The sequence below is a fragment of the Coenobita brevimanus genome, chromosome 73 (assembly GCF_032717465.1).
Source record: "Coenobita brevimanus isolate Jiangsu-jjx chromosome 73, ASM3271746v2, whole genome shotgun sequence".
Taxonomy (NCBI): Eukaryota; Metazoa; Arthropoda; class Malacostraca; order Decapoda; family Coenobitidae; genus Coenobita; species Coenobita brevimanus.
Window position 1 is genome coordinate 18,199,377 of NC_137026.1, and position 14,010 is coordinate 18,213,386.

The 14,010-nt window shown below is 47.2% G+C and overlaps 1 protein-coding gene across 1 annotated transcript; it reads left to right on the forward strand.

Moving 5' to 3' along the window:
- The first annotated feature begins 12,777 nt into the window (after window positions 1–12,777).
- LOC145407493 (uncharacterized) lies at window positions 12,778–13,098 on the forward strand. Its single transcript, XM_080278421.1, has one exon. It carries the CDS (start codon window positions 12,778–12,780, stop codon window positions 13,096–13,098), a length of 321 nt encoding a protein of 106 aa, XP_080134547.1.
- The last annotated feature ends 912 nt before the right edge of the window (window positions 13,099–14,010 follow it).

The window sequence follows — 14,010 nt, forward strand, 5'->3', positions numbered from 1 at the left end:
TCAGCGTGTCATCGGATGCCGAGCCATACACCTGTACGCCATAGTCTAGCTTTGATCAAATAAGGGACTTATACACCATTAATAAAGATTTTCTGTCGGCACCCCAGGTAGTACCCGCTAGGTACTTGAGGACATTTACAGATTTATCACAACGAGCAAGCAAATTATTAACATGAATTTTGAAGTTCAACCGACGATCAAAATGAATTCCCAAAAACTTTACAGAATTTTTAAAGGTACCGCCTAATTATCCAAAGTTAAGAACAAATTAGGTACGTTACGATTAGTGAAGACCACAGCGGCACACTTAGTGACGGAAAACTTAAATCCCCACTGGAAAGCCTATTGGTGAATGGAGTCAAGGGCTGCTTGAATCCGCCCAGCCGAAAATTGTGCATTATGTGAAGAGTGCCATATTGCACAATCGTCAGCATAAAGCGAGTATTTAAGATTCCTGGGGATGGGAGCTGATGACAGAATATCATTGATCATAATGCTAAATAAAGTAGGACTAAGCACACTTCCGTACGGCACCCCGTTTCCCTGGATAAATACATCCGATGTTACAATTACGGGGCAATTTGACAGGGAAGGTCCTTTCCCTTAAGAAATTTGAAATAAAAATAGGCAAATTTCTTCTAAAACCATAAGCATAGAGCTTCATTAGTATACCGTGTCGCAATGTCATGTCATAGGCTTTATGGATGTCCATGAACATCCCTAACATGAATTCTTTATTGGCAAATGCCTCTGCAACACAATGCTCCAAATTCATTAAATGATCTAGTGAACTTCTGTATTTATGGAAGCCACATTGTTGATTATTTAACAAATTCTTCGACTCTAAAACAAAAAGAAGCCTATTGTTTACCATTCGTTCCATGACCTTACATAGACAAGAAGTCAACACAATAGGACGAAATGAAGTGGGATTCATGAGACGACCAGCCTCTTTGGGCATCGGTATGACCTGCGCAAAGTGCCATGAGTTTGGGAACGCTCGAGACCCCCAAATCTCATTGTACAATGCTAACATCTTAATCAGGCTGTCCTGATTAAGATGCTGGATCATACCGTACGTGATGGTGTCAGGGCCAGGGCTGGTGTCTTTACGGGATTTAAGGGCAAGGAGCAGTTCATCTAGCGTAAAGTCTTGGTTGTACGGGAAGTATACGTCTTCTGTGGCAAAGTCAATTAACTGTAGCTCAGCCGTGCGTTTATGATGTTGAAAACGCGAATCATAATTGGCTGAGCTATTTACATGAGAAAAACTCCTGGCGAGGATGTTAGCAACGTCCGCGGTCTCGTCATAGATGGTGTTATTCACCTGCAGGGTGGTCACAGGGAAGTATGGGCCTTTATTATTTAATATTCTCATTGTGGACCAGACTTTAATTAATGGTGTTGTACGAGTCACCTTGGACACAAAGAACCGCCAGGAGTCACGTTTGGCCCTTCTTATTAGTCTCCTTGCCTCAGCCCGTGCCTGTTTGTATGCAATAAAATTTTCCTCAGTTCGCTGACTATCAAAAGTCCTGTATCTCGTATTGCGTTTTCTTAATGCTTGTCGGCAATCCGGCGTCCACCAATGGGCTCTATGCTTCGCATGAACTGTAGAAGTCTTGGGAATAGCAGCCTCAGTTGCGTGTAATATGGAAGTAGTTACATTTTCGACCTTAACATCTATGGTCTCCCCAGATTTATCTAAATTGGCGATCCTTGAGAAGGATCCCCAATCTGCTTTCTTATAGTTAAATTTTGGAGGTGGAGGGTCCGAAACGATGTCGCGTGTATAAGAAACACAGATGGGTAAATGATCACTTCCTAAGGAGTCGTTATAATGGTCCCATGAGAAATCTTGATGTATACCAGGGGAGGCCAAAGATAAGTCAATGGCCGAAAAGTTACCAGTACGATCATCTACACTGAACCACTTAAGAGGGGTTCAAGGGAGCGAGGCCTTGAGGCATGAGAGATGGAACCCTGGAGATAGGGTTCACCTGAGCCTGGAATCGCGGCCAATGAGACAAATCCATTCATGAGGTGTTCAAACGCGTGCCGACTTGAAGCATTTGACACACAATCACCCAAGGAAGATTTAGAGGATTTTGTGCTACCCTTTTTCTTCTTCCACCGCTTACAGGAAGCGGCTTAGCGATTCCGGAGCAAGTAAATGTTAATATAGGAGCACATTACAGTTAGAGCACATTGGAGTACAGCCGGAGCACAGTACTACACCACAGTCGAGCACAGTACTTATGAGACTGAGTAAGCTGTCGAAACCTACGCACTAGATTAACCAGAAGACACTATAAGCACATTATAAAGAAATACATTATTACATCATTGAGTACAGCAGAGTATTTTTCAGAACGGCGAAGTACACACTAAAAGGGTCTCTCTCCCCCCTCCCTCCCTCTCTCTCTCTCCCTCTCTCTCTCTCTCTCTCTCTCTCTCTCTCTGATTTGGTGGACTCCACGCTCCTTTCAATGACAGCGAGAGAGAGAGAGAGAGAGAGAGAGAGTCACTATAGCTCAATTCATCCTAAACGCACCCAAATCCTCAACAAACCCACGCAAGCGCACGCAAATCACCTCCGAACGCACTCAAAGGCCCATAAGGTTTGCCAAACACCCAGACACGCACGCACTCCACCTCCCAAAGCCCATGGACACCAAAAAAACGCACCCAGCCAGCTCGTAAAGCAACCACCAGACGCACGCACGCAACTTATAGCATACTGAAAGCACGGAATTAACTCCTATCACACGCCATCGCCCTTAAACGCAGTCCAGTCCCTCTAAAAGCACTCCAGTCCCTTTAAACACACTCATCCGTTTAAACACACTCCAGTCCCTTTAAACGCACTCCAGTCCCTTTCAATGCACCCCAGTCCCTTTAAATGCACTCCAGTCCTTTTAAACGCACTCCAGTCTCTTTAAACGCACCCCAGTCCCTTTAAACGCACCCCAGTCCCTTTAAACGCACTCCAGTCTCTTTAAATGCACCTAAATCTCCTTAAACGCACTCAAATCCCCTTTAACACACTGAAATCCCCTTAAACGCACTGGAATCCCCATAAACGCACTCAAATCCCCTTAAACGCACTCATATCCCCTCAAAAGCACTCAAATCCCCTTAAACGCACGCAAATCCTCGTCACAACGCACTCAAAAAAGTACCCAACACGAAGGACGAACGCGGATGCACCAGATCACCTTTTGACACAATCCAGACCTCTTAAACGCAATCTAACGCACGCAGTCCACCCTCCAACACACTCATTTCGACCCCAACGCACCCTAACCTGAGCAGCAACACGAAAAACACCCAGTAACTGCGCCGACTAGCACACAACTAGGCTAAGTCGCACACTGACAGTCGCAAAGGGAAAAGTTGAGGATCGCACTGAGTATTAGGTCGGCTACTTGCTCCCCACGATCATTAATCCTCAAGCTACCCCTTTGATAGTGATGTGCGTTAAAATCGCCCAACACTAACTTATTTCCAGGAAGATGTTCAAATAGTGAATTTAAAGCATCACTATCAATAAGGGCATGTGGAAGACAGTACAGAAAGCAAATAGACAGATACGTCTTATTAAATTTTACTCTGCACGCGACAGCTTCCAGAATAGAATTTAGAATCACTTCCGTTTGTGGGTGTGATTTGTGTGTGTAAATGGCAACTCCGTGACCTTCATATCTTCTATACGAGTGGTAGTGTTTGAACTGTGGAGGATCAGGAGGCGCATGTCCTGTAAACAAACAACGTCTGGCCTGTGTAGTGAAAGCAAGATAGCTATATTGTGTAATTTATTCCTAAGACCCCTACAACTCCACCTTAACCCAGTGAATGAGGCGGTTTAAGATTTTCGTTGGGGACCTTTGTGCTTGGTCATTTTTTACCGCCCGCCAGAAGGCGAACGACTACCTGGGAACCTATCCCAGTGCTTGCTCATGTAAACCTCCATATTCGCATCAATAACAAGGCTCCCAGACTCCACCAAGGAAGAACTATTCTTTCTCTCCCTCACTAGATCAGGAGCGGGAAGGACATGAGGACGTGCCGGCTTGATGAGGATGGTCAGATTAATCTTATCAGACTTGTAGGACCTCGATTTTGGCCGCACCGACTGCGAAGGAGCAACAGCAGCCTGAGAGTAAGAAGTTGTGACAGGGATGTCTGTAAGAGTGTTGGAACGTACAGGAGGTCTAGACTGAGAGGCAGGGCGAGTGGCATAAGGAGCGAAGGTAAGGTCAGTCTGTCTCCACGGTGCACATCACGGGACGGGACACAACCGCCGATGCATAGGAGACATTAGGCTTGGGAGTTGCATGCAACTCCGTCACCTTCTTCCTAGCATTGTAAAAGGATATGCCCTCAGTCGCCTTCACTGTGCAGACCTCTTTCTCCTCCTTCCACTTGGGACAAACCCTAGAGGAAATGGAGTGAGCACCCTGACAGTGGAAACAACATTCTGCCTCTGATGTACAGTGGTCAGCAGAATGTCCTACAGCTGCGCACTTGCCACATACTACGTTTGAAGCTCGACAAGTCTTTTCATAATGTCCATAGAGCTGACATTTTGAACAACGAAGGGGATTTGGCATATATGTTCTGACACTGACAATTTCGTGTCCAACCTTCACATTAGCTGGAAGAGATACTTTACCAAAAGTCAAAATAATAGTTGCGGTCTTCGTCCTCCTGCCTTCCTTGAATCTAGTAATGAACCTTGCCTCTATTACATCTTGCTGAGCAAATTCCTGTAGAATTTCGTCCTCCTCCATAAGCACAAGATCCCTGCAGGTGATAACACCCTTGCAGGAATTCATGGCATGGGGGATCGTTGTCTGGACATCATAACAGTGGAACTTCCTCAGTTTCAGCAAATCCTTTACCTGGGCAGAATTGAATGTCTTAACTAAGAGATCTCCACTTGTAAGTTTTTTAACTTTTTCTACCTCACCTGCACACCCATCAATCACCTTCTTGATGATGAAGGGATTGAGGCTGGACAAGGGAGTAGAACCAACCACGTGCAGCAAAACGAAACTGGCATTTTTTACATCGATGTCTAGCGGAGGGCGTGTCTGGGGCCGTTCAGTCTGGGGGCAGTCTGTCTGTAAATCGGTCGGGGTTCGGTCAGGACTACCTCCCACCCTGAAGGGGGGAAGGGAGGCAGCAGGGGCATCCGCCATAGTAACCACTTCCCCTTCGCGGGGGAAGTGGGAAGAAAGAGAAAAATGAACAAGGGACAAAGTACCTGGGAAAGACACACCTAGTCTGAGATTACCCTCTCAAACCACTCTCGGGAGGACGCGCCTGTGTGTAAAGGCAGCATCACACTGGGACAAAAGTGGCTAACATGCTAGCCAGTTTTGCCACCCGCTAGCCAAACTGACTCACGGTGAGCAAGATTTCGCTTGCGAGGCGAAATAGATAACAATTCTCTCTCACAGCTTTTTGGTGGGATTAGAACTCAAATGAGCCTATATTAATTTTGTAATTGGTGAGAAAGTATTCTGTTATTCACAGAAGGAAATTTTAACTAAAACTGTTACGTAAATACAACTTAATTCATGTGGTTTTTATTCACTTTTATTTTTTTCTTGTAACATGAAATAAATATTCGGACACTCGGGTGACCAGCCACGGAGGCTGTCTGTTTTGTCTCCAAACAACAAGTAGAAATCAGATTTCGATATGGATCCTGCGGCAATGAAAACTCTAGAAGGCTGCTTTGTGGCTCTGGAGTTGCTAAAGTACGTGAGGCGGTTACAGAAATTGAGGAAAAGGGAGTGGGTACTCCGTGGTGGTTTGTTTACAAATGACCCCGAGGCGCCAAGGCAGACGACGCTGTTAGCCGTTTCGGCTCGCCAAAACACACGAATGTGACGGACACTCGACTCTGCTAGCCTTTTTGGCTCGCATGTTATCCACTTTTGGTCTAGTGTGACGCCACCTTAACTAACACCCCAGAGCGATCAGTGGGCGGTACATTCCAGAGGTAAGTAAAGGCAATCTCAGTAATTAGATATAGACACCTACTATATCTCTACTCAGGACAGGGAGGAATATTAGAACTAGCTAACCTAACCTTTATTACTCTATGTACAAAACTAATGCCGGTGAGGCAGCCCTGAAAACTAGAGGAGAACCAGAAGAACACGTCCGTACTCCCCACGACCATGCATCAAGAGTCCCCCAGCGGTTTGGCGCTGCCGCTGCTCCCCGCCTTTTATACTTGACCATCACAGTACCAGGAATCGGCTAAAACTTTAATTGATTACCTTGTAATATTATTGTCTCTTCTAAGATCTCCAAAGAATACGAAAAATACGTTTGCTTTCGACATACATAGAGAAATGACTTACGATGTTTAAAATTTTTGTAATAGGCGTAAAGGAATTTTAATCATAACGAAGCCAAAATAAATAGGAATCCGACCAATTTATTTCCATGCCGGTCTATGTGCATACATGACTGACAACACGACGCCAATAACAAATTTCGCGCTTCACAAATGACTATTATCAACAATCATATCTCAGACAACTCCCAATCCACTACTACATAGTTCAAAAGGGGAACACTATTATCATCAACATGTAAATCTCTGGATCAGAGCTAAGTCTATTAATACCAAGTCGGTTCACTTTTCCTCAGTGCGCAGGGAGGCGTGGCTTGTGTGTGACTCAGTCGGATTAAGTAACAGAAAATGTATAAAAGGGCAGACTCAAATTAAACATTTATAATAAGGGAAAACGAAGCAGGGGAAGAAGTGTGGATTCGTTTAACCATATAACATTGCAGTAGGTTCCCTCACACTCCTACGCCTTCCTTCACACATTTCAGTCCCTTCCCTCACTTCGGACTGAAAAATGTGTCATGATCTGGAGAGTGCAGCATAGATTCACCCACCACCACGGTCAGGCGTCAACTGGACTTGGGTTTCGTGTAAGCTGACGTCACTCCGACGCTCCGCCCCCTGCGCCAGCTTGGACCCGTTTTAGATGGAAGTAATCCGACTTGGTGTTAGTAGACTTAGGATCAGAGTATGAAGGAAAACATTCGCGATTGTTAATCCCCTACTAAAGCTTTCGCGGTTATACACCTTTGTTGAAAACGGCTGGTTCATATGCATAAAGTTAATCACATTCGGACCAATACTCGACCTAGTACTACCAATATCAGAATCATGCTCACATTATGAATATCAACTGAGACTAAACTTAAATATAGGACTTAACGGCTGAACATGAACTGTACAAACGGTATTACAACAATACCTAAGCTTAAGATTACATTTACAATATTATACGAACTCACGCTGTATTTAAAATTCTGGCACTACACGGGTCCTTCCTCCTGAAAAAAATAAATAAATAAATGAACTTAACATGTGAAGATCAGATATTCATTCTTAGATCTTTAGTGGAAAAGTTTCTAGAGAAGGGAAAGAAGTTGTATGCGGCTTTCATGGATTTGGAGAAAGCATATGACAGGGTGGATAGACAAGGATTGTGGAAAGTGTTAAGAATATATGGAGTAGATGGGAAGTTGTTGAATGCTGTGAAGAGTATGTACGATGGTGCGAAGGCTGCAGTGCGTGTGGATGGTGAACTAAGTGAATTTTTCTCTTTGAAAGTTGGTTTGAAACAGGGATGTGTCATGTCTCCATGGTTGTTCAATCTGTACATGGATGGGGTAATAAAAGAGGTACAAGGTAGGGTAGTGGATGTTGGAGTGGCCCTGGTGAGAGAGGATAGTGTTTGGAAACTCCCTGTACTGTTGTTTGCAGATGATACTGTGTTGTTGAGTGAAGACGGATGGGGAGCTGCAAGGCTTGGTGGATGAGTTTGAGAGAGTGTGTAAGAAACGGAACCTAATGGATAATGTAGGGAAGAGTAAAGTGATGCTCTTTGAGAGAGGTGAAGTTAGTGAATGTACAGCGAGGTTGGATGGTGAGGAATTGGAAAATGTGAGTACGTTTAAGTATTTGGGTAGTGTGATGAGTAAAGATGGAGGTTTGGAGGGGGAAGTGCTTGAAAGGGTACAGCAGAGAAGAAAGGTTGCTGGTTCCTTGAAAGCAGTGATAAGAAACAGGGAAGTGAGCATGGAAGTGAAAATGTTACTACATGACAGTATTGTGATACCAACTCTAACGTACGGAAGTGAAGCTTGGACATTGTTGGAAGGACACAAGTCAAGAGTGAGAGCAGTGGAAATGAGTTATTTAAGAGGAGCCTGTGGAGTCACGTGGAGAGACAGGCTGACGAATGAGGATATAAAGGAGCGTTGTGGTGTGGATATGGATGTGATAGGAAGCGTTATGAGGAACACACTGAGGTGGTTTGGCCATGTGGAGAGGATGGAGGGTGAAAGACTGACGAAGAGAGTGTATATGAGTGAGGTGGAGGGGGGAAGAGGGAGGGGGAGGCCGAGGATGAGATGGAGGGATGGGGTGGAGAGGTATATGAGAGAGGGGGGTGTGAGTTGGGAGCAGGGCAGTGAAATGGCGGGGGACAGGGCGACTTGGAGGCGATTTGTTTGTGGCCACCCCTAACGGGATTGAGGCGTCTGGCAATAGATAGATAGATGGATAGAACATCGGAAGTCAACATTCAATTCATTCATCTACATTTCCAAGGGACGTGTGTGCGGACGGGAGAGACTTTCCAAATTTTGACTGTGAACTTCTCTACGAACTGATCTCTTTTACCTTTTGGAACTCTAGAATGAGATAAAGATTTCCCTGACTCTTCCTCCAGTAAGTGGCACCTACACAAGTAGAATCACGTACCCCAGGGGGTCACTTCTCTGTCACGATAAACTTTTGAAAATCAGTGATGTGCCCCAACGAACTTCCTGCCTGGGAGGCAACATGATCGTCTCACCTGGACTGACCCCTACTCTCGTTACCAGGATCGTCCCAGGGGCGCTTCCCATTCATACAGCCTACTAACTAATCGCATTCACACTCCCATCCGTTCATTCTTATGCTTCCAGCTCTCCACCAAGTAACTGACGAGCGCCTGTCAGGTCCTGAAGTCACTGTTCCACCCTAGACTGTGATGACTGTAACTTGAGGGGGTTCCTAGGTTTCCCTCGAATTAAGGCAACCTAATATTTCCAATGAACTAGGCTGCACCCATAACCCAAACTCATATGAACTCTAGACACAAGATGAAACTCTTTAAACTCTCAAAAGATGAAACTTCTCTTAAACTCTAAACTGTCAGACAGTCCTATCCGCACACATCTCCCTATCCATCTCTTAAATTAATGCTGCAATAACCAGCTTCAAACACTCAACATTCTTCAATAAGTCTCCGGGGAGGGCGTTTCTCACGGGGCGGTAATTGTTCATCCATTGGATCAGGTTGAAAGGCCTCTTCCAGGGGTTCTAAGAGCCACTCTTCTCCTCTGTAATAGGGCTTGTCCTGCGGCTCTTTGTATCCTTTTCCCCGTGAACACAATTTCTACCACGTGCACACTTCTGTCCATCAACACTTCGACTACACGATATGGACCATCTCATTTCACATTAAGTTTTCGACATGTACCGGGTGCCATGGTTTCCTTCTTAATCCACGCAAGGGTTCCAGCTCCAACTGCTTGATTCTTCCACTTTTGATTAGCCATGGCTGTATACCGACATGTCATCTTCTGGTGCGTTTCCCAAATGACGGCATGTGGGACAGCCCCTCGTCTTCCTCATTGTCAACAGAGGGTAAGGGTGCACCGACCAGCCTAGGTGGATGGCGAGAGAAGGTGAAGTAGGGTTGCTGTCCCATGGATGTATGAACTGCCTGATTCATGACGATCTGACATGGCTCGAGCAGCAGGGGCCATTGAAGAGGATGGCCCTGACATAGGGTGGAGAGGATTGACTTCAGGGTCTGATGCATCCACTCGGTGATGCCGTTCCCTTGGGGATGATAGGGGGTTGTGTAGTAGAGGGTGATTTGGTGTCGCTGGCAGAATCGCTGAAAGTCTCTGCTGGTGAACTCACCTCCGTTGTCCAGGACAATACTGCAAGGTGTGCTATAGTCAGCCACATACTGCCTGAGTTTGACTGTGATGTGTATGGATTGTTTTGTTTTGAGGGGGAAGAACCTAGCGAATCGGCTATAATGGTTCACTACTGTAAGAACATAATGATAACCCAGGACTCCAGCAACCATATCAGTAAGACCTATTCAAATCCTCTCTAGCGGCTTATTCACTGGAGGCAATTCCTTCCACTGTCGCTGCAGTCCAGTGTCCTGTTTGAATCTCTGGTAAGTTACACATTTTTTTTACAGATTCACACACATCAACCTTAAGATTTTGCCAGTAATATAGTTCTTCAGCCTTTTTGATAGTTTTCTTTTGTCCCAGATGACCAGATAACTCATGCATGTTGAAGGGCCTGTACAACTAAGGCATGAGGGACTATGAGGCTGTAATGAAGACTACCATCTTCATTACAGCCTCAAAACAGGGACATCAGCAAAATTGGCAACAAAACCTCATGTGTTCGAAGATGACAAACGGAAAATAGCAGTCACCCTGCCTTTCCTGGGCAAAGCAGTAGCCAGTATCGCACCCAAGATCGTCCCGGAGCTGACATGGAGAAGTTTCACTCAAATAGTGATTCATGCCATCACGCCATCATTGGGAAAGTTGTGGCACTATCACAACTCGACAGCCTAACCTACAATGGGAAGCTAGATGACACTCATCCAGGTCAGGCGACTCGTCACTGCCACATACCCAGAGACTGATGCAGCAACCTGGGAACAACATACATTCAACACACTTCTAAGGGTCCTCCCCAGTGTTATCTAGGAACGTTTTACGATACATGACCCAATGGGAGACCTAGATAAAGACACTCAACTGATACGACGCCTCCTAGCCTCAAGCTCCACCCCACAGCAGATCAACGTTGTACACAAATTCCACACCCAAAGACCAACACCACACCACAAACCACGAGTGCCCTCAGCCCACACCAACCCCATGGCAACATCCAACCTACCCAGGGCGCATTCCCAGACAAGCGTCCCAACCCCAAGAAAACACAAACGTGATCTCCATCAACCCGTGGGAATTCTCCACCTGCAGCCACAGATGTCCACTCCACGACATCAGAGAACAACTAAAAGCTGCCTGGCGCAGACCAACCACCCAGGGATGACGGAAAGTGTCCTCCCTAGATAACGAGGGCCCCGAGGACAACATCTTACCAACCCCGGGCACCAACCCCAAAGGAAACGGAGCCAGAGGAAGACAAGATCCCATAGCTGCTGGATTTTTAGGCCTGCTCCTGCACCTCCCCTTGGTAGCGGGGGCCACCTCTCAGAAATACCTCCCCCGAGGTCTGCAACAAGATGAGACTGAATGGGGCATAAGCAAGGCTACTGTTTGACACGGGAGCATCCAGGTCCTGCCTCTACAGCCATTTTGACTCCCATCACAAATTGGCTTTTGGCCCGCTTTTCCCTACATCAGCTCATCTCGTGGACGCGGGGGATGGCCCCCTGCCCATACGTAGGGAAACCCGGGCCCTACGCACTGACATCCACCAAGTCTCAACCCAACACAAATTCATTGTGTTTGACTCTACTTGCCGTGTATATGATGGTTACCTGGGACTGGACCTCCTGCAGAAGCTATGCACGAACATTGATTGTCACAAGCAACAACTCCAGTTCCAGAAGCCCCCGGACCCCTCCCCCCAACGTGCAGACTCCCCTCTCCCCCCCTCACTCCCCCATGCTCCCCCCCTCCACACCCCAACTTCCCAGCAACCATCTCCTCCTCCCTAACAATCACCCCCACCCCTCCAAGGATGAGGCTTGGCTACGTCTGAACAGGCCCACTGGTGCCTCTGTCCTGTTCTCCCCCAGCCTACCACCTGGTACCCTCTCGTCCTGTCTGCTGTTCCCCACCTTCCTCCCACCCCCTCACATCGCAGCAGTCCGAGTAGCAAAGACCCCCCTCATGCTACCTAAAGGATTAGTGGTGGAAGAGATGAAAGAAGCCGAGACCTGTGCACCCCCCCCATTTCCCCCTGCCGCCCTACCACCATTACCAGAACACCTCTCACTTTATTTAGCGGACAGCCTCCGCCACCTTCTGGACTTCCAAGACCTCTTCGCGCCAGGCCATACCAACAACGGCCACACCACCTACCTGACGCATGAAATACACACCACAGGACCACCCATTCGCCAACCATCACGGCAGAATAACCCCAAACAACGGGCTCAGGAAGACCGGCAGGTCTAGGAAATGCTCAATGCTGATGTTGTATAACCCTCCACCAGCCCTTGGTCCTCCCCCCATCGTCCTGGTAAAAAAGAAAGATGGCACCATGCGCTTTTGCGTGGATTACTGCCGATTGAACGACGTGACCAGCAAGGATGCCACTCCCCTTCCCAGGATAGACAACTCCCTCGGTTCCCCATACGAAGCCTCTTGGTTCTCTACCTTGGACCTCCAATTGGGATACTGGCAAGTCCCCGTACACCCTGAGGACAGGGGGAAACTACGAGTTCAGTGTCTTACCATTTGGACTCTAATGCTCCCACCACCTTTTCCAGGTTAATGGAGTCTGTCCTGAGCGGCCTTACCTAGGAAATCTGCCTGGCATACCTGGACGACATAATAATTTTCAACCAGACATAGGCTGACCACCTCCAGCTCCTCAGGAAAGTCTTCTTATGCATTCACCAGGAAGGCCTCAAGCTCAAGCTTTCAAAATGCATTTTGGCTGCATGAATGGTCACCTTCCTGGGGCACATCATTTCTAAGGACGGGATATCACCTGACCCCAACAAGCTGCGCACCATCGCAGACCTCCCACTACCTCAAGATGTCCACGAAGTCTGCGCCTTCCTAGAACTTATATCCTACTACCAATGCTTTGTAAAGGAGTATACAGACATCGCCAAACCCCTCCATGACCTGACCAAAAAGGGCGAGCCTTTTACCTGGACCGACAAGCAGAGAACCATATTCCACGAACTAAAGAACGAACTCGTCACCGCCACAATCGTCACCTTCCCCAACTACACCCTACCCTTCCCAAAACCACCCTAGACACCATGACACACCTCCACTCTGACAACGGGATTCACTTGAGCATCAAGAAACTGTTGCAAGTATTCAACGATGCCTTTTGGACCCCTAACCCCTCCAATCTGGTCAAACAAGTCACCCAGTCCTGCTGGGCCTGTGCGCTAGGCAAGGATACCACTCGCACACCTGGCCCATCGGGGAGCATCACCGCTCACAAACCTTGGCAGTTGTTATCCGTAGGCCCCCTACCACCCAAAAATGGCTACAGGTATATCATCACCTTTGTAGACACATATTAAAATTCCTCATCACCTGCCCGTCCAGGGAACACCACGCAATCACCATGGCTGACGCCCTTGTCCGCCATGTCTCCCCATATTTTGGGATTCCCCAAGCCCTGCACTCAGAAAACACCCCTGAGTTCACCAACACCTTGTGGCAAGAACTCGCTACCATCTTCGGCTACCGTATCTCACACTACTGTCCCTACTGGCCCCAAGGGAATGGAATATGCAAGAGAAGCCATTGCACCCTCCCAAACCAGGTGCGGGCCCAAATAGAAGAAACAAAGAATGAGGACTGGCCAGCCCACATGAAGATTGTTCAGTGGGGAATAAACTCCTGACCCCGGGATGACGGCATCTTCCCCCACAAAAGGGTATTCAGGGAGGCCCCCCTCCTCCTACCTCTATGACAACACCTACAGTCCCCCACCATGTTCCCCGTGTCCGACCTCCTACATCATGTCAAAAGGTGACTACATCTGCAGAAAAAACTAGACCTACAGCCAAACACCGCTTCCTCCAACCCCTACAAACCAGGCGATTTGGTAGTAATGGCAAAGCTATCCACACCCAACAAAATCTCCCCACGGTTTATGGGACCATATATCATTACACACGTCCTGAACCCCTACCAGGTCACCAAAGATTA

Excerpts from the sequence above, each read along its gene's own strand:
- LOC145407493 (XM_080278421.1), top strand. The coding sequence starts at position 12,778 with ATGGTCACCTTCCTGGGGCACATCATTTCTAAGGACGGGATATCACCT.